General features: G+C 42.4%; 1 protein-coding gene across 5 annotated transcripts in view; it reads left to right on the forward strand.

The window, feature by feature from the left end:
• PDS5A (PDS5 cohesin associated factor A) overlaps nucleotides 1–20,817 on the forward strand; it is a 154,927-nt gene that overhangs the window by 72,014 nt on the left and 62,096 nt on the right. For all 5 annotated transcript variants that reach the window (XM_025187940.2, XM_075930551.1, XM_025187941.2 and 2 more), the window contains 5 exons: nucleotides 1,578–1,658; nucleotides 4,297–4,437; nucleotides 10,648–10,763; nucleotides 13,154–13,248; nucleotides 16,770–16,915. In XM_025187940.2, the coding sequence (XP_025043725.2) occupies nucleotides 1,578–1,658; nucleotides 4,297–4,437; nucleotides 10,648–10,763; nucleotides 13,154–13,248; nucleotides 16,770–16,915 (579 nt within the window). The remainder of the gene's footprint in view (nucleotides 1–1,577; nucleotides 1,659–4,296; nucleotides 4,438–10,647; nucleotides 10,764–13,153; nucleotides 13,249–16,769; nucleotides 16,916–20,817) is intronic.

The raw sequence follows: 20,817 nt of genomic DNA on the forward strand, positions 1-20,817 counted from the left end.
CCCCTACCCTGTATAGTGTGGCAATTACTCTCAGGGCTCCCTGCCCCCAGCTCTGCATGGGGCGGCAGCTGCTCCTGGCTGCCTGACCCTATGGTTGGCAGTGGCTCTGAAGTGCCTTGCCCTGGGCTGCATTTGGGGTGGTGACAGCTCCCAGAGCTCTCTGCCTTTGGCCGCATGCGGGACAGCAGCTGCTTCTCGGGCTTCATGTCCATGGCTACACTCCGGCCTTTGTCCCCTGTGGGTCGACAGCTCTCCCAGGGCACTTTGCTGACAAATCACTGGCCCTGCAGGCTGCTGCCCACCAGACCTGCTTCCCTTCCAGCTGCTCTCAAATTCTACAGCTGGGGCTCTCTGTTCTAGTACCATCTGTGGTCCTAGTGGACCACAGATGTTGCTGGCCCAGAGAGTCCTGGACAAGAGAGGTTCAACCTGTAGTTGTGGTTTTTTTGTTTTTTTGTTTTATTTTAAATGAGCTCTTGCACCAGGCTGTTAGCTGTTGACAGTGGTTCACTGACTGTTAAGGTGTTCCCTGTAAGCCGAGCATTTGGGGGCCCTACAGGAGAGATTTAAATGCAGCCCAGCTGATTAGCAGAGAGGCTACAAGAGGCAGCATGTGTTTCTACTGGTGATGCATATAGATGGAAAAAATTAGAGGGAATGCTAGTTCACATACGTTTAGTTGCCCTGAAAATAGGAGAAAGCACACTATGGTCGTAACTGAAAATTATGACCTCTTATAAAAAAACCAGACTAAATGATTTTCATATAGAGAGTATCTTGTTATATCTAAATTAATAAAATGCTTTGTATGGGTTCTAGTTTGGTTGCAAAATAGCTTCCATTAACAGTTTTTACTCACTTTTTACAATTTTGCAAGATAGTCTTCTTTTAGGCATGACAAATTTCAGGCCCAAATGCGGCTCAAGATGAACTTTGAAAATTCCAGCTGATCATGAAAACTGAGGGGTATAATGCCTTTGATATATTTAAAAATATTTAAGTATTGAATTATAATCAGTTGGCACAAGCCCTGTAGAAAATTCCTTGCAGGTTTACAGGGTTAACCAACACCCATGTATGGAACACTAATCCAAAGCCTGATCATCTTCACAAGGGTAAATTTTACCACAAGTGTGCACATGAAAATTAAGTGCTCAGAACGTATGCTTAATATTTTATTAAGCTAGAATAGTTGTCCACTGCATGGCTTATTTGGTGTTAGTTATCAAAGTGGGCTTTATTTTTTTCATGAGAACATGAAATGGAAAAAAATTCAATATTAAGCATAGTAACTACACTTAATGACAAGTATGGTGAGTTCTTAGTGGAGGTGTGAGGAGTAGGTAGCTTCTGGTTAAGATCTATTTGAAGTGTTTTTAGCATATTCTAAATCTGGAGCTGTGTAATAAATTTAACATTATAGAGCTCTGGTAACTTTGAGAATAAGTAGGTTTGTTTTATAAAATCTCGTACTAAAGACATTTGTCATGGTTTTGTTTAAAATAAAAAATTAAAAGATGCTTTTTAAAGTAAACTGTGTCTTTTTACATTTGATATTTCTTCTTTCTTTATTCCAGAACCTGAATAAACAAGCATTTGATCTTGCAAAAGTCTTGTTGAAAAGGACTGTCCAGACTATTGAACCATGTATCGCCAATGTACGTAATATATGCACTAATAGGGCAGGAGGTTAGTGGTGTGGGATGATGGTGCAGGAGTCAGGGTAGGGCATTTGGGATGTGGGGGGCTCCAGGGCAGGAGGCCAGGGGCATGGGATGGTGCAGTATTTAGGGCAGGGACTGAAGAGGGGGCTCAGGGCAGAGGGTGGGAGTAGCCACCAGCTTCTCCCTGAATGCAGCCAAAGACAATGGGGACTGTGCACCCCACCTGCCAGCTTGTCCCCAAAGGCTAGTGGGGGCTCTCTCCCTCCTCCCTGGCCTGGCCTGGGACAAAGGGAGCCTCTCTCTCTCCTGGCTTGACCCTGGGCAAGGGAGGCTTCCCTCTTTCCTGGCTCAGTTCAGGGTGAGGGGGTGTCACCTTTCTTTCTCCTCTTCCAGAGGCCAGACACACATTGGTCCTACTTACGTAATCTTCTGGTAGGCAAGATGGCGAAGCCCCTACCCTCCTGGCCACTCCATTGGTGGTTCAGTTGCCCCCCATGGCCTCTCCCCTATCGTATTCCTCTGAAAGCAGTCTGTCCTTTTGCATGTTAGGGAAAACTGTCCCTTTCCTGGGGCTTCCAGGTGTCCAGGCACAAGCAAACCCTGACCTTGCTTTAAGTTATGATAAAAGGAAGCTGCATACCAAATTTGGTGGCCCTAGCTCTTACCATTTAGGATAGGGGTGGGGAACCTTTTTTGGGATCTTGGGCCACTGACCCAGAGAAAAATCAGTCACAGGCTGCACACAAGTGAAAAGCAACCCCCCACCCCCAAAAATCCCCTTCCCCCAAACAAACACTCACTGATGTGGCCCCCAATTGAGACGGAGAAAGACACTCCCCACATACCCTTTGCGCACCAGATCTTAGTGGGGCCCAGGCTATTAGATTTTGTGTGCTCCTCCCCAGGTTTAGGAGTTCTTGAACAAACGAATGTGCAGACAGATGCATTCTTAGATAGATATATTGATGAATAGATAATATGCTGATACTGATGCTTCAAAAATATCTACGGGGAAAATGCAACATAGTTTAAGCAGTTTCAGAGAGGTAGCTGACTATTCGCTGTTTGTTATAGTTTAGGCAGTACTTTGTTGTTCTTAGTAGTAATAGTAGAATTCTGTTAGCACTTGCAGCATTTCCTGTAGGGTTGTCAACTTTCTTATTGCAGCCCAACTCTCTCCATCCTTCCTCCCTGCATTGCTTGCTGTCCCTCACCCTCATTAGCTCATTGTTACTGGGCAGGGGCAGTGTTGAGAGTGTCAGAGGGGTGATGGCTCTAGCTGGGGATATGAGCTCTGGGATGGGGCTGGATATGGGGAGCAAGAGCTCCTGGCTGGGCCAAGAGTTTAGGAGGCTCTGACAAGGCGTGTGGGTGAAGGAGGCTTCAGAGTTGGAGCAAAATGGGAACTGTGGAACTTACACTCAGGGCAGAGGCAGCACATGGAGCCTCTCCGACCACTTTTGCACCTATGGGCCACAAGGACATGCTGTCCACTTCTTGGAGCTATGGGGAGCCAGGGCAGGCAGGGAGCTTGCCTCAGCTCTGCTGTGCCACTGATCACACTGGTCAGCAGTGCTGACTGCAGCCACCAGAGTCCTTTTCAACTGGACATTCTGGCCAGACACCTGGTAACCTGAATCCCTCACAGACATCCCTTCCTCCCCGAGTGTGTTACAAATAATGACTGATTCTGTAGGAGCACTGTGAGGTATTTAGCTATAAGCCCATTTTACAGAGGTAGGATTCATGACAGCGAAATCAAAATTATAGCTAGGTTTTATTCTGATTAGTTAGAATTTAATCTAAAATAGGAAATAGGAGGAGCAGTGGTCTCCAGTTTCAGTGGGGGAGGTCTAGGTTGGATATTAGGAAGACAGTTTTACTAGGAGGGTAATGAAATACTAGAATGGGTTACCTAGAGAGGAGTTAGAATCTCCATCCCTAGAGGTTTTTAAGTCCCAGTTTGACACAGCCCTGGCTGGAATGATTTAGTTAGGGTTGGCCCTGCTTTGGGCTGGGGGTTGGACACTCTGACCTCCTGAGATCTCTTTCAACCCAATAATTCTATTATTCTATTTAGTATGTGTATAAGAAGGTTGTTTTATAAAATCATGAGTGTTGACAACACTATATCAACCTAGATTCATTCTTAAAGAATTAGACAGTGTTAAAGTCCTTTGACTTCTTTCAGTACTGTAAAGTACTTTTGCATTCTTGGCTATGGTTCCTTAATCTTTTAAAATTAAATTTTGATGGATGATCATGAATTTTAAGTTATTGTTTTTTAGTTTTTATTAGGTTATGGAATGTTATGCTGTTTTATCATAGGTATTTGCTTTTTAATTTATCAGTTTCTCATGAATTAATCGATTTTAATAAAGGTCAGATAAATTGGAATACAGATATTGATTTTTAGACTTTCCGGGCCCAAAACCATACTATTTTAGGCAAATTCCTATTGATTTAACAATGGATGCAGTATTGGTCCCATTGTTTTAGAATTAGCGTGTTTAGTAAGTGATCAGTACAATGCCTTTTTAAAATAACAAAACTTGAGTACTTGCATAAATGGGGGAAAATCTGCATAAAATAACATTTTTGTTGTTTGTTTTTGTGGTTGTGTGTGTTCTAGTTTTTTAACCAGGTTTTGGTACTGGGAAAGTCTTCAGTAAGTGACTTGTCAGAACATGTCTTTGATTTGATACAAGAGCTTTTTGCCATCGATCCTCACTTGTTGCTGTCCGTCATGCCACAGCTTGAGTTCAAACTGAAGGTAAGATACAGTGAAGTTTTTGCATTCAATACTTGTAAATGAATATGAAGTTGGGAGTCACAGATTTAAGAACTGGTTTCTTTTTGTTGCTAACTGGAACACCAGCACTTTTACACTTTGTCATAAGGCTGCTATTTTAATTTGATCAAATAAGGGAGATAGGATTATAAACAGGCATGTTAAAGTGGAAAATCTGGAGGTCTTCCTTTAACAAAGGATTTTTTTTCCTCTATGTAGTGTAATAAGCTCACTTGGTATTGATGTGAATGTCAAAAGTACTTGATTTTGCAGTTCTTTTTAAAGTCCCTGGTCCCTATGTGTATTTCACTATGGGTATGCATATACTCATTGCACCAAAAGATTCTTGCTAATGGTGGCTGTTGATCCATGCCTGAGCTCTTCGGACTGTATGAAGTGGAAAAGACTTGAGGTTACTTCTTCAATGTCTGAGGCTCCTGGGATTTGGAGAGTCATGGATATTAGGGGTGTTGAACATCGGTTAATTGAATAGTCGATTCACCTCATGAATTCTTACTGGTTACTCAACTCTTCTGTAGTCCCTGGGGCCCCAGTGCAATCCGGACCCACTCCAGAGGAGCCTCGTGCCACTCTGTGCTGCTGCCTCTGTATCAGAGGCAGTAGCAGTGGGGGGTGCCAGTCTGCGAGAGGAGCCAGTTTAAAAAACAGCTCCCCTCGCAGACTGGCTGCCTGTCACCCCGTACTGTTACTTCTGATACAGAGGCAGCAGTTTGGGGCGGCAGCAGCCCTTGTTTGGGGGGAGGGTTTGCCCACCCACCCAGCTCCTAATACACTTTAAATGCAGGGCAGCAACAGGTGTAGGTCCCGGACCTGGTGCAAGCTGGGACAGCCTGCTGGTCAGCTTGCTAAAAATTTTCCTGGGTGGGTGTGGGGGGGGGAGAAGGGAAGAGAATGCATGTAGTCTATAGTAGGGATGTTAAATATCGACTAATTGACTAATCAAATAGTCGATGCAGTTTGCTATACTTCAAAGGTGAAAGTGCCGCATGGAGCCCTTGGTCACCTGCCACTTGGAAATGCCATAAGGAGCCCGACGTGTGCAACATGGGGACACCCCAGCTGGCCCCGGGCTGCACCCAGCATTTCAAAGTGGCAGCACCACGTGGAGCCCGGGATCTGGCCCCAGGCTTTAAGCGACACTGCCAATTTGAAATACCTCCATCTCTCCCCCATTATCCCTCACCCCGCCATTACCTCTTTCTGATAGAGACAGCAAGGGGAGTGGGGAGCCTGTCAACTATCCAATAAACATTTGCTTATTGGATAGCTGACTAGTCCTTCACATTCCTAGTCTATAGCATTAACCTATAAGCTTTTACTTATTGATTAATCAACTATACTATTACATCCCTAATGGGTATAGGAACTCAGGGTGAGGAGAGAGCAGGCAGAAGACAATCACTTCTGTGTCTAAGTTAGCAGTACTGAAATTTTGCTGGGACCCCGAAGTGGGTTGCAACCCTATTTTAATGGGGCCGTAAGGTCTGGGATTAGATTTGCTGGGGTCAAAGCCTACCTCCTTTGCTCAAGCTTTGACTTCAGCCCTGGACAGTGGGGTCTGGTTAGAGGCCCTCTGCCTGGGACTGAAGCCCTTGGGCATTGCCTTTGATTCCTATGCTCAGCATGGTGAGGCTCAAGTTTTGGCTGTGCCCCCTCCTCCCTTTCCTAAGGTGGTGGGACACAGGCTTTGTTCCCCCTTCATCTAATAATTTTGTTGTCAGAAGGGGTACGCGGTGCACTGAAGTTTGAGAACCCTCCTTTTAGGGCTGGGAGGCATGCAGCTGTTGAATGGGAGGCTCCTGAGAGGGGAAAAGGATGGTCTGGTGGGGTAGCAAGGCATGGCCAGTGGCCAGTTTTTCTGTGCCTCAGAGATGGCACATTTATAACTTTCATATAAATTTAGGATCATGTTATTCCCTTACATTGAGTAATGGCATGGTTGATTTGTGCTTTTACTTTCAAATATCTCATGTTTCAGACCCTGGGTGGTTTCTTTAACAGAGGTAAACCCAAAGAGAGTTGTGGCATGAAAATGTAGATTTTGAGCAGCACTCGTCTCCACCTCCAGGGATATCTTGTTTCCTAGCATGTGACTCCAACTATGCCCATGATTTGGGGCTTTAAGAATTGTCCCCTGCCCCTAGTTAGTGATGACCACCAAAAGTGCCTCTACTGCCTTGAGCTAGTTCATATGTCCTTTTAATGCAGTATTTGCCACTCCTTCCTACCCTGAACCCATCACACCTGGGAGTTTAGACCTAGGAAACACTACATGGAGCATGCTGTGATGCTCCAGTGAGATCCCAGCTGGGCAGACCTAGGCTGATTCTCCTACACCAGTGGTTTCAACCTTTCTTCATTTGCAGATCTGTTAAAAAAAAAAAAAATGTCAGATGAAAATGCAGACCTCTTTGGAAATTTTAGACACAGTCTGTGGTTACAAGGTTGAAAACCACTGTGTATGGTAGTACCAACCTTTTGCTGACTTGTTAAACATACAGGCAGTCCCCGACTTACGCGGATCCGACTTATGTCGGATCCGCACTTACGAACGGGGCTTTCTCGCCCCGGAGGTCGGGGTGAGAAAGTCCCGTTCGTAAGCTGCTCTGGTGCCCCTGGTCTGCTGGAGACCGTCTCCAGCAGACCACAAGCACCCAGACTGAAGCCGCAGCCGCGGCGGGGTCCCTCGCCTCTGAGGCTTTGCCAGAGCAAAGCCTCAGAGGCGCGGCACCCCACTGCCGCTGCAGCTCTGCTCCCCGTGTCCCTGGTCTGCTGGGGGGGGGGGCGGGGGCGCAGCTAGTGTCTCCTCCCCCCCCCCCCCCCCCAGCAGACCAGGCTTTTGTTTTGGACTCTGGGGCAGAGCAGCTGGGGTGCTGCCGATTGGTCCTGCAGCGCCCGCTCTGGGCACTACTGGACCAACCCGGCAGCACCCCAGCTGCTGTGCCCCAGGCGTCCCCAAGTCAGCTTCTGCTGAAACTGACCAGCGCTGACTACAGGAAGCCCCAGGCAGAGTTGCTCTGCCCCGGGCTTCCTGGAATCAGCTGCTGATCAGTTTCAGCAGCAGCTGACTTGGGGACGCCTGGGGTTCTTAAGTTGATTCTGTACGTAAGTCAGAACTGGCGTCAGTTTCAGCAGTGTCTGAATCTGGACGCCAGTTCCGACTTACATACAGATTCAACTTAAGAACAAACCTACAGTCCCTATCTTGTACGTAACCCGTGGACTGCCTGTAGTCTGTTAACCCGTAGAGCAGGGGTAAGGAACCTTTTTTGGACCAGGGACCATTGATCCCCAGAAAAATCAGTCGGGGGCCGCACACAAGTGAGAAGCAAAGTAAGAAGCCCCTGACTGAGAAGGAGAAAGACACTCCTCACATTCTCCTTGCACACCAGAGCCTGGGGGGTGGGGACACAGGCTAGTAGATTTTGTGTGCTCCAGCTCTGTGGGTGGGTGCCTGGGAGGGCTGGAGTGCCAATGCGGGCTCCCCAATACAGAGCCTCATGGGCCAAATCCAGGCAAGCCAAGGGCCGCATCTGTCCCCCGGGCCTGAGGTTTCCCACTCCTGCCATAGAGGTAAGATGAACCGTGGGTTGAAAACTACTGCTCTATAGATTGTATGACCCTTAGCACCCAGTGCTGGGAAGCTCGAAAGCTCATTGAGTTCATGATACCAATCCACGGGCTTCAAAGAGTCAAACCATCTTCACTTTGGCACCTTTGTTCTAAGCAGGCCCATTGGAGGCAGTGTGTCCGGACTGGGGGCCCCACGCACTAGAGGCTGTCTTGCAAGGGCAGGGAGAGGGCAGCACGGTGGTGGTGTAGTGGCCAGAAAATGCGTGCCACTGGAAACTGACCCAGCTGCCCACCAGAAAAACTCCAATGGAGCTGCCTACACGTTCTGCGGGGGGTGGGAGAGGAGCCTGCTGTGCCACACAAGGAGTAGTGGCAGTTAAAATCAGGATAGTCTTGTATGGTCTGCGTACAGATCTGGTGGGGAGGCTCGCATGTCAGTGAAAATCAGCTAGCGTGCTGCTTATGGTATGCGTGCCGTAGGTTGCCAACTCCTGGTTTAGATCAGTAAAACCTCCTATTACTGGTGAAAGATGGATGACCATCCCATATACTGCCAGCATCAAAGCCTGACTTTGGAGGATTTCTCATCCTGCCATATCTGGAATCTCCTATTTTATCAAAACAAGTCTTTACAAGGAAACGCCAGACACTGTCAGTCCACAAAGATTATGAAAAAAGCCTGTCTCCTACTCCTTCTACTACTCTGGCTATTTCCACATTGATGGTTCCAACAACACCACCTTTGGAGACAGAGCCCACCTTTTGTTCAGCAAGCTAATCTGATATAAAAAGACCTCCATCACTTCTTCCCATTGGACGTTCATATGTTGAAATTATTATTATTAATACTACACAATGTCAATTTAACCATAAATTCCTCTATTAAAATTCAAAGTTTGAATGGTATTTACACAACTACTCCAAACTTGCCTAAAATGCTGAAGCAATCATTAAACCTATTTATAGTAACATGCAATCATAAGTGGGGTCAGATATTTACAACAGGACTAGCCTTCGAATGCTCAAATCCACTTGGTTTGGTTCCAGCTTGGACAAGATATTGGCATTGAACTGGCACCAGACTAACACGGCTACATTTCTATCACTGTGGGACTGATGTTGGTGTGACTAGAATGGTCATCCATCCTTCGCCAGTAATGGGAGTCTTATTGGTCTAGGCTCATGCCTCTCTTTGCTCACTACCAGTGGGCCTGCTTAGATCAAAGGTGCCAAATGTTCTAATGTTCTTTCAATGGTCTCTCTCACTAATGTTCTCTAACATCAATTAGTCTGTTTTTCTTTCTTTGTCCCTGATTCAGGAAGATACTTCAGCACAAACCTAACTTTAAGAATGAGTAGCCCTAATGACTTCAAATGCACTACCTCACATGGATAAAAGTAGGCATGTGCTGAAGTACTTTACAGAAGTGGGATCCTTCTGAATATATTACTCATACTGATATAAATTAGGGATGTTAAAATACAGTTAATTGACTAGTTGAGTAGTTGATGGAATTTCCATCAACTTCTCCACTAGTCGATAGGCACTTCCACATTCCTCCTTTGCAATGTACAAAAGCCCCTGCGGAGCTCCATGTACAGCCTGGGGCCAGCAGGAAGTCCTGCTAACTCCGGGCTGCATGCGGGTGCCTGCTTTGAAATGTACAAGAGTCCCCAGCGGCATTTCAAAGTCATGGAGTCTGGGGTCAGCTGGGGAAATGCCCACGATAAGCTGGGGAGTCCCCAGCTGACTCCAGCCTCCATGGCTGCCCCTTCAAAATACGGAGGCAGCGTTTCAAAGGAGCAGCACCACACAGTTGAGCTGGGGCGGTCAGCTGGGGATTCCCCAATTGATCTCGGGCTCTGTGCGGCATTTCCCCAGAAACGGGAGTCAGCTAGGGAGTCCCCAACTGACCCTGAGCTCCACAGCACTTAGGCGTTTTAAAGGGGCAGTGCTGCACAGCTGAGCCGTGGATCAGCGATGCAATGGCTGCCCCTTTGAAACATCGCCTTGGGGTTTCAAAGCTGCAGCACTGCATAACTGATTCCCAATCAGGTGTGTGGCGCTGCCACTTTGAAGTACCTCTTCTCCCCCCTTTGCTGCCTCTATCTCAGGAGGGAAGAGAGGGGTGGAGAGTAAAAAGGGGGAATTGACTGGTCGACAGACTATCCGATAACCAAATGCTTATTAAATAGTTGACTAGTCCTTAACACCCCTTGTATAAATAGTCATTGTGTAGGACATATTCGGAGATTTCTGGATTCCAGCTATATGATAAATCTATACAAGTGATTCATTGCTGTAATATATATTATTTTAAACCTCCGTAAAGTACAAAATAACCAAATATTAACAATGAAAAACAGATTAGTGCCTAAAGCAGTGTTAACCTACAATTCTTTAAATTTCATTTATCAGAAATGTTAATTACATTAATTAAAGTAAATATTTTAACATGGTAACTCATTATAGAGGGATCAGTGTAGAGAGGAATTCTGTACTGAAATGAGTACAAACATGATAAATCAAAACTTTCTTTATAGCTGAATTTGGACAGTTAATGATTAATGGTTTATCTGCTTCTTTTTGATTTTTAGAGTAATGATGGAGAAGAGCGTTTGGCTGTTGTTCGACTCCTAGCTAAACTATTTGGTTCTAAAGATTCTGATCTAGCAACACAAAATCGTCCTCTCTGGCAATGCTTTCTTGGACGGTGAGAAAACAAACCAACTTCAGAATTTGTATTTTTTACAAGCGCTAAGAATTCCTAATAGCGCTGTTAATAAGAAACAGTCCCCCCGCCTTCCCACGTTTCTCCCTGTTTACAAAAGCCATAGTTAATTTATTTTTATTTGTACAGGACGGTTTGTTACATATTTGTGTTTGGACTTTCAGAAAGCCTTTGACAAAGTCTCTAACCAAAGGCTCTTACGCTGTTATAGAATAGCAGGGAAGTCCTTCTGTGGATCAGTAACTGGTTAAAAAACAGGAAACAAAGGATAGAAATAAATAGTCAGTTTTCAGAATGGAGAATAGTAAATACCTTTGCCCTCCAGGGAGTTATACTGTGGCCAGTACTGTTCAACATACTCATTGATGATTCGGAAAAAGGGATAAATAGTGAGGTGGCAAAGTTTACAAATGTTACCAAATGACTCAAGATCTTTAAGTCTAAAGTAGACTGCAAAAATTTACAAAGGGATTTCACAAAACTGGGCAACTGAATAACAAAATGGCAGATGAAATTCATTGTTGATAAATGCAAAGTAATGCATATTGGAAAATACAAAATGAAGGAATGGCTGTTAATGCTCAAGAAAGAGACCTTAGAGTCATTGTGGATAGTTCTCTGAAAAGATCTGTTCAGTGTGTAGTGGCACCCAAAAAGCTAACAGGATATTAGGAAACATTAGGAAAGGGTGGGATAAGACAGTAAATCTCATAATGACACTATGTAAAACAATAAGCCCACACATAGAATACAACATGCAGTTCTAGTTGTTCCCATCTCAGAAAAGCTATATGAGAATTTGAAAAGGTACAGAGAAGGGCAGTACAAATGATTAAGGGTATGAAACAAGCTTCTATGAAGAGAGATTAAAAAGACTGGGAAAAGAGATGACAAAAGGGGCTGTGTATTAAATCATGCATCGTGTGGAGAAAGTGAATAAAGAAGTGTTACTTATCTCTTCACATAACACAAGAACCAGGAGTCATTGAAAGAAATTAATAGGCATCAGGTTTAAAACAAAACAAAAGGAAGTATTTATTTGCACAATGCAGAGTCAGCCTTTGGAACTAATTCCAGGGGATGTTGCGAAGGACAGAACTATTCTTGGGTTTTAAAAGAATTAGAAATATTCCGAGAGGATAGGTCCCTCCAGGGCCGGCTTTAGGCCAATTTGGCCGATTCCCTGGAATGGGGCCCCGCGCCTAAGGGGGCTCCGCTCCTGGGTGCGTGATGCACATGTAGTGCCCTGGGCCCCTCTGTGACTCTTAGGTGATGGTCAGCTGCATGCTCTGAGTGTCCTTGAGCCTCTGACTGCCAGATGTTAGCATTGAGCAACAGCGGATGATCACCAAGTCTGTTGGTTTCCTTTGAAGCATTTGGTATTGGACGCTTTTGGAAGTTAGGGATGTGTTAGGATACATGGTTAACCTTCATGGTTACACGCAAGCTCCCACTCCTCCCACACACGTTATTGCCTCTGTATGAGGAGGGAGCAGGCAGGAGCTCTGATACAGAGGCAGCAGCATAGGGGAAGAGAATCGGGGAACAGGCGGCTTCATGGGAGTCGGCGCTCTCAGGGAGCTGGCTTACAAGCAGTCTGCCCACACAGGCTGGCTCCCAGCTGTCCCCCCATGCTGCTGCCTCTGTATCGTGGAGCCATTTACTTCCCCTTTTGAAAGACAGGATATTGGGCTAGATAGACCATTGGTCTGACCCATTGTAGCTATTCTTACAATTGACATTACATGGAATTTTAAAATAGGGAATCTTTGATCCATATAAAGTGTTTTAAAATAAAAAATAATTGAAAATTATGTTACAAGAGATTGCCTCAAGGCCAGGGATTGTGTATAAAAAGATCCAAAAATATAAGAGCCTTGTTTATTATGATGCATTGTTATACCTGAAATCATCTTTTCTCTTATATATTAAATACTTCAGATACAATACTTCATTCTCTCTTAACATTTGTATGTGTTTTCTGTTGTTGGCTTTTTTTTTTTGCATGTCCACATTCTTTTTTTTTTTTTTTTTTTAAGTAAATAAAAGTTTTAAATGCAACAGTATATTAAAGGATTCTTATTTTCAACACTACAGGGGTATAATCCTGGCTACATTTAAGTATATTATTCACCTAAGGTATATTATTGCTATCCTGATGTTTTTTGCCTCTTATTTTTTTCACAAGAAACATTTTGAACTTTACATTTTTGAAAACCTAATGAATATTAAGGCACATTCTATTTTATGTATTATTTTGTACTCTAAAATTATTTTAATGCAGTTGGCTTACCATTCTTATGTAACAATGTAAAGAGTAACATTGATTTTTAAAAATAATCTGAAAAATTAACAGTTTTCCATCCCTCTAGATTTAATGACATCCATGTCCCTGTGAGATTAGAAAGTGTGAAATTTGCCAGTCATTGTTTAATGAACCATCCGGATTTAGCAAAAGACCTCACTGGTAAGATGCTTAATTTGAAATTTAGAATAATTTTTGGCAGGGGGATGCACTTGTTCAAGTATGTAGCAATATGATTCCAAAATATGTGAAGACCAGACTTGTCTGTGCTAGAAGGGGAGTACTAAGGCATTTATTTAAGGTAGATATTTCTATAGAAGACAAGAGTTAGTTTTTAAAAAGTAGGCATTTCAAAACATTGGGTTTGTTTTGATGCTAGCCTTATAGGAAAAAAAAGGTGGTCCAACTGAAATGCTGTGTATAATTAGTTTTAATCAGATCATCTAAAATTTTGATGAAATTGTGGCCCTGACAGAGCTGGATAAGCATTAAGCATGCGGAATGGGATTTTCAAAAGTATTCAGCATTTTCCTGCCTCTGCTTTCATAGATTTACAAAATCCAACCCATGATCCAGAGATTAAATTCCTCCTGCAGACAACATTAAAGCCAGTTACAAATTGGAAAAGGTGAAAAGCAGGGATGGAAGAACATAACATGAAGACCAGTAACATCCTTGGGCATATTTTCCCCATCTGCTGCGAAACCCCATTCCCAATATACCTGGACCACCCTGACGAGCCACCAACACCATCAGATTCCCACCCCACTGAGCCACAACCAGGTGCACTTGGATCCCCACATCACTGGATCCCCGCTATCGTAGCATCTGTACCTCCTCCCTAAACTCCCACATGCAGAACTCCCTGCTGAGTCGTCGTCTCCTCCCCCCCACACACACATCTTGCCCCACAGAGTCCCAACTTCATTCACCTGGACCGCCCTGCAGAATCTTGTTACTGTTGCACTTGCCAGAACGCCTCATCAAGCCCCTTTGCATTCAGATCTCTCCCACTGAATCACCTGCACTTAAATTACCCAAAAGAGAACCCTCACAGTCCACATCTGATCCCCCCCCACACTAAAGCCTTCCACACTTGGATACTGCAGGGCTATTTCTTCCTGCCCACATCTAGTGCACCTGACATAGGGGGCTAGGGTTCTGTAATGTTTCTGTGGCAATCCCAATCCTTCCACCATGTCAGGGTTGGGTGTAACCTCACTGCTGAGTCCATGTCCTAAGGAGGAACTGCAGAGTGATCTCCCACCTCTGTGCAGCCTGTGCTCCCCAGTGCCATGCTGGAGCCTCCACATTTGACAACATTTGAATTTCTGTGTGTAGAATTTTTAATTTTTGGTGCAGAATGCCCTCAGGAGTAAATAGGCCCACTAACTTCAGTAGGAACGGAATGCTCAGCACCACTGAAAGTCAGGATACTTCCCAGCAGATTTTTTTTTCTGCTTTAACTAGCAGTTTGAATAATACTTAAGGTGAATGAGCAGATTTTTATGAAGTAGGCAAGCATGTTCTGTATTTTTTTTAAATGGTTCACATGTTTTGGAAATGTGGAATCAGGCAGTATTTCTTGCTAACCCTCACCTTGTGCCTACGGATTGTGGAATATCTAGAAAATACTAGTTTTGCCTGTCTTCACCTGCTAGTCTTGATGCACCAGATTATGGGCTGGTCTACACTAACACTGTAAATCGATCTAAGTTACGCTAGATCATTTATGTAAATTACATTACTGAAGTTGATATAATTTAGTGACACAATGGTGTGTACAGTGTACTATGTCAACAGGAATGGAGTACAGACATTGATGGGAGAGTGCTCTCCCATTGACTTAGCATGTCTTGAGCAGCGATGCCAGTTTAGCTGGTAATGTAGACATGGCCTATGGTTTGCTGTTCAGACATGTGTATACTCCAGGTCTTTTCTCAGCTTGTATCTGTGTTATGAGAACTATAGTTGCATAGCTGCAGTGCCATAGCTGTATTTGCTATAATCCTGTGAAGTAGTGAAATGGGTATTTTCATTATTGTAGGAATTCCCCCTCCCTGACCAGCAGTAGTTAGATTGGATAGAAGAATTCTTCCATCTAGCTTTGTTTGCTCCAGAAACTAAATCAGCGTAATTGTGGTACTTAGGTGCAGATTTTCCATAGCTCTGAGCGCTGTCGAGCTAAGATTTAAATGTAGACCAGGCCTCAGTAATATTCATTAAAAAGGTATATTCAAAGTATTTTAGGTAAAAGACTCTAAATGGGAGGGGGAGGTGTCAAGATAGAATTTTGGTATGTGGTATGATTAGAGAGGTCAGAAGTGGCTCCATAGTTAAGTTTGCATTGTGATTTGCAGCTAATGCAGGAAATAAATTTGTTAATTTCTATTAAGGATGTAAGATTTTAACCAGTTAATCGATAGGCTGATGTTTACCAGTTCCAGTTAAAGGTTAAACTCCCACGGGACCAGTGGTGCTGGGAGCCTGCGGGACCAGGAGCCTCTGGGAATCCGTGGTGCTGGGAGCCTGCAAGGCTGATGCCATTGGCAGCTTGCAAAGCCTGCAGTACAGAGCCTGTAGGGCTGGCTGTTCTGAGGCAATCGGTGCTGGGAGTCTGCAGGATCTATTTAATGGAATCAGTTACATAGTTAATATTTTTTAACCTTTTTTACATCCCTAATTTCTATTCAGTGTTTCTCTAGAATTTTATCAAAAAGAGATTAAACTGATCAATAAATTAGCTAGTAGTTTAGAGAATTATAAGTCTCCCTTTGAGACTCTGGTTTAGATATTGTTTGTTATTATTCTAAATGAGTTTGAGCTCATTAATGTCTCTATTGGATATTGTCCAGTTCTATGCATACACTACATAATTTGAGCTGTGTTGTGGCCAATTATTTGATGTGATGAAGTAGTCCATAAATACTTCACAATGGCCCTGTAACAATTTTGAAGTAATCGTTACAGTAAATACAAAACAAAACAAAACAAAAACCTTGTTAAAAAGGTACCTAACTGTAAAGTCATGAAACCAATATAGTCTGTTGAAATAGATAGTTTTAAAGATTCTGATATGTATTTTGAAGAACTGGTATCTGTATAATATACCATAATAACACTTTGTAAGCTGTTATAGAATGTTATTGCAAATAATTTTTTTAAAATATCTTGTAAAAAGATTTTGTAAATGAATGTATTAAGTTAAATATTGGTATTTTGTAAGAATTTCTATATTTAGATATTAATGATGCTGTTTAAATTGACAGGAAATTATGCTTTGACTAAAATAAAATCCTTCTTTTAGTCCATTATGTATGGATCATGCTTCTGTGAAATAATGGTCTCTCCAGGTATTATAAAACAATGTGTTACAACCATCATAATCTAAAATATTGACACACAGTTAAGTTTCAACCATAATTTGGAATTGTCATTTTTTTAACTCAAAACAAATTTTTAATAATTTATAACATTTTTAATGTGTTACTTGTACTGTAAACATTTGGGACTAAGAATTATTATTTACAGTTTCCTGTGTAGGCTATGGTATAGTTGTAGCATGTCTTGTTTGTGGTTTGTGTAATTGTTTTAATTTTTCCTAATAAACTCATGTGTGGTATATCTGCATCAGAAGCACTTGCGTAGACACTTCATGGTAACTACTTTTTTTATTGTCACAGAGTACTTGAAAGTTAGATCACATGACCCAGAAGAAGCCATTAGACATGATGTCATTGTTACAATTATAACTGCTGGAAAGAGAGACCTTTCTTTAGTCAATGACCAGCTACTTGGCTTTGTAAGGGAAAGAACACTAGACAAACGGGTAATGTATAATACTTTATTTGCAGTCATTTCCACCTTTAAATACAGTTGATGAAGAAAAAAAAATGGTAAAACCAGAATCTTCTATGAATTAAGGATATGAATTGCAGTTCTGTGCTATTAGAATGCAGTGATGAAATTAATACTCACTAGAAGGCAGTCTAAATGCAGGCAGTCTTCCTAAGCAGGGGCTATATATCAGGGAAATTAGATCCATTATTCTTCCAGGAATATTACAGATTTCACCATCAGCTCCTCACCAGCCAGAGGTCTGACAGTGTGACTGGCCAAAGGTATCAGGTGCCCTCTCAGGAACTTATCAGGAAGACTAACTTCAGCTCTAGATAATGCTTCTTTATGGGAGTCATATCTGAAAAGAACTTACTGGACTTAAATTCTGGGGAAAAATAAAAATTGACCAGTTGACTGGAAATGGCAACAGAGTGCACACAATTATTTGACACACAGAATAGTATACCATTGTGTTTTTAAAAGCTTTCCACTCCTGTGTATTTTAATACTTTCAAAGTGAATAGGGAGATTTACATAACTTTCATGAGCTCTCAACATTTATCAGAATTTGTTTTGTATTTTTGGTTTATTCTATATCTGCTTGTGACTGCCACCTTATTTTGAATCTAGTAATCTTTTGAGTTCTGGACATATGATTTAAACTTCATGTAACTATTCTCCTGCATAAGTATCTGCTGGTTCTCGTGATGACAATACTTTGCTTTTCACAGTTCATATTCCCCTTGGGCAAACCCTTATTCTGGACAAACATCCATCCATTTGCTTCTATCTCATTCTTTTTTGGGCTACTCCTTTTTATTCAGCTACTCAAATAGTATAGAATTTGTGGACTACTGACCTTGTTCTGTTTCATGGGTGTAAATTATCATGGTGCTCCCAGGATAGGGGAACTGGAAGTTTTTGATCCATGAGAGTCCTCCTTGAGCACTCTTTTTCTGCTTGTAGAAAGGGCACTACAGAAATGGTTCAAATGCTTTCCTTTTCTGTTGATACAGACGATTTTGTCTTGGAGACTCCCAAGTTCAGTGGTGTCGTCTCGTCTTAAAGTTTTAGGACAGGCTTTGAAAGTTGGCGCAAGTTCCCATTTGGCCAAAAGCCCTAGGCCAGTTAGGAACTTTTCCCTTCATCAGGAAGAGAATGTTGGGTCTATCAATTGTAGTGAGTAGTTTTGGGATGAGAAACTACAGGAACAGACTAGCTCCCTTCTCTCTTTAACCATTTACCTGCATATCTCCAGTTTTAACTTTTCCTTCACCACTGAAGGTGGATTCAAAAGCATTATGGGAGCTGACCTCCTGCTTGGCTCCTGTTTTAGATAGCGCTTTAGTTGAGAAAAAGGGAAAGCTGGTAATAGTTAATCATCCCGGATTTAATAGAAAACTGAAGGGCCTTTCTGACAACTAAAGGAACCTCATGAAACTGTTGTCCCACCAAGTGACAAGACTTTGGTGGGGAAAAAAGAGAATAATCATACCAGTATCCCAGGAAGATTTTGACAAGATATTTGTCTTTTTTTTTTAAGCTAAATGAAAAGAGCACTTTTTATCCTTCTTTTGCCATTCTGCTGCTTTTGAATCTGATGATCACATTCTCCAACTTTTCTTTCTCTTCTCTCTTGGTTTCTTTGATTGTGATCAGTACCCTACTGACTGCTCTTTCAGTTTTTCATATAGTAGCTCCTTATTGTCCCTTCTCTCTCTAAATTTATTTCCACACCCATTGCTGTGATATCTGAATTTCTCCCTCAGCTGACAATATTTTATCAGGATTCTGCATTCCCTTTTTCTCTCTGGTAGTGCCCTTCTCAGTTCCCATGGTTTCAACTATACCTTTGTGCCAATGATTCCCAAACCTGCCAATTTCATATTTCAAGCTGCTTCTGATAGCTCCTTTTGATTGATCTTAAGCAGAACCTTTCCAAAGCTGAACTTTTCCAAATGTTTCCTCCCAATTCCTTTCCTTCACCTTCCTTTTTTATTCTTATTTACAGCTCAGTCCTTCCTGTCTCCTGTATGCAGGGGTGGATGATAATTTTGCAGGGCCCAGGGCTGCGCCGCAGGGCCCGGGGAGGCACAATTTTGCGCATGCGCCTCGGCAGCAGCCGACCAGAAGTAGCATTTCGCGCATGTGCCTCGGCAGCAGCCAACCAAAAGTAGCGTGCACAGGGCCTATTGAAGCGCGGGGCCCGGGGCAGCTGCTCTGCTTGCCCTGCCCTATATCTGCCACTGCCTGTATGATATCTGATGAATACCCAGGTCAAGATTTCTAAATGTGGAAAATATTATTGTATTACTTTTTTGAAAGATTAATATTTTATAATGCTTTATTTTCTTAGTTTTAGTCGCCATCTAAGTAGGCAAATATTCACAAAGATATTAACATTTTATAACTTATTTAATCAATTTTTATGTGTACTTAATTTTCTGTACTAAAATCTGCAAGATATATCATGCCATATCATGCCACCTACTAGCAGAGTCATAGTGTCTTGATTTTTACATACATTCAACATTTACTAACTGTGAATTGCTTTTGTGATTTAAATGTATTGCAAAACATACATCTGATTTTTCTCTTTGCGGTATAGGCCCCAGATCTTCAACTGATGAGGAAATTTCTCTGTTCATGTAGGCTACGTCTACACTGCAACGCTACTTTGGGATACCAGAGTATCCTGAAATAGCTATCCCACATCTTAAAATCAAGCCCATTATTTCAGGCTCACCATTCCAACATCCCTGTAAACCTTATTCCACAAGGAGTAAGGGATGTTTCGGAATAGCGTGTTATTTTGAAATTTGGTACTCTGTAGACCGTGCCAAATTATTAAATAAGCTATATCGAAATAAGATATGCAATTTGCATAGTTCAAATTGTGTGTCTTATTTTGAGCTACAGTGCAATGTGGATGCACCCATAAAGCCCCATTAATTTCCATGTGGCTCTGGGTGGATACAGAAAACTGTTCATTTGCTATCAGTTTTAGAACAGGTGTCTTTAATTTGTAATTATCTGGCAAAATGAAAGTTCTCTCAACTCAATAAAGGGCATGAGAATAAATAATAGATTTTATGGATATTCCATCTTAAAAAGTAGTTAGTAGAAATAGAAAGTGGTTCAAGGTGCAAACCAGGATTTGAAAAGTTTCCATGCAATGATGGATTAAAATCAGAATTCATTTTTTAAAATAAAAATGTAATCTTTTTGGGGTACAAACATGAGCATAATTAGAGCCTCTGAGGACTACCACAACACAATTCATTAATAATGCTAAGAGGAGGCTGAAGAGCTTTATAAAATGAATGGACAGTGCAGAGGCAAATAGTTAAGTAAAATTGGAATGGGATTAGACACACACTATGAATAATGGCATTTGCAGTTACACTAGGATTAAAAAATGAGTGCTGGCACAATTCGGGGAACTTGCACCTGTATTTCCTATCAGACGTTGCTTTTCTGGGTGGAGACCTCTGTATGTCTCCCTTCTGACTGGGGTAGTTCCAGGCTGCACAGTTTGCTGTGCTTTCTAGCACAGATGAGTTGCCCAGAGTTCACCTGCTTTCTTTCTCCCCAGTGTGTGATTATCACCAGTTATACTGCACAGTTCTTTCTAAGCAGGGCTACTTTATCCTTTAGGCAAACTGTATTAAAGAAAAAAATATTTAAAAACAACAAAAGAGCATACATGTATGGTAATGGGTTGACCAAAATTAACCCATAGTCCTAACATGGATTCTGGAAATATAAGTTCTTTAACCCCCTTTCCCTGAGCCCTGTTGTTACAAAAAGACCTTTGAAATTCCTGATACTTTCCAGAGATTGCCTTAGTCTTGTCTTTCTGCTAAAGAATTTATATACAATCTCACAATA

The sequence above is a fragment of the Pelodiscus sinensis genome, chromosome 5 (assembly GCF_049634645.1).
Source record: "Pelodiscus sinensis isolate JC-2024 chromosome 5, ASM4963464v1, whole genome shotgun sequence".
NCBI lineage: Eukaryota > Metazoa > Chordata > Testudines > Trionychidae > Pelodiscus > Pelodiscus sinensis.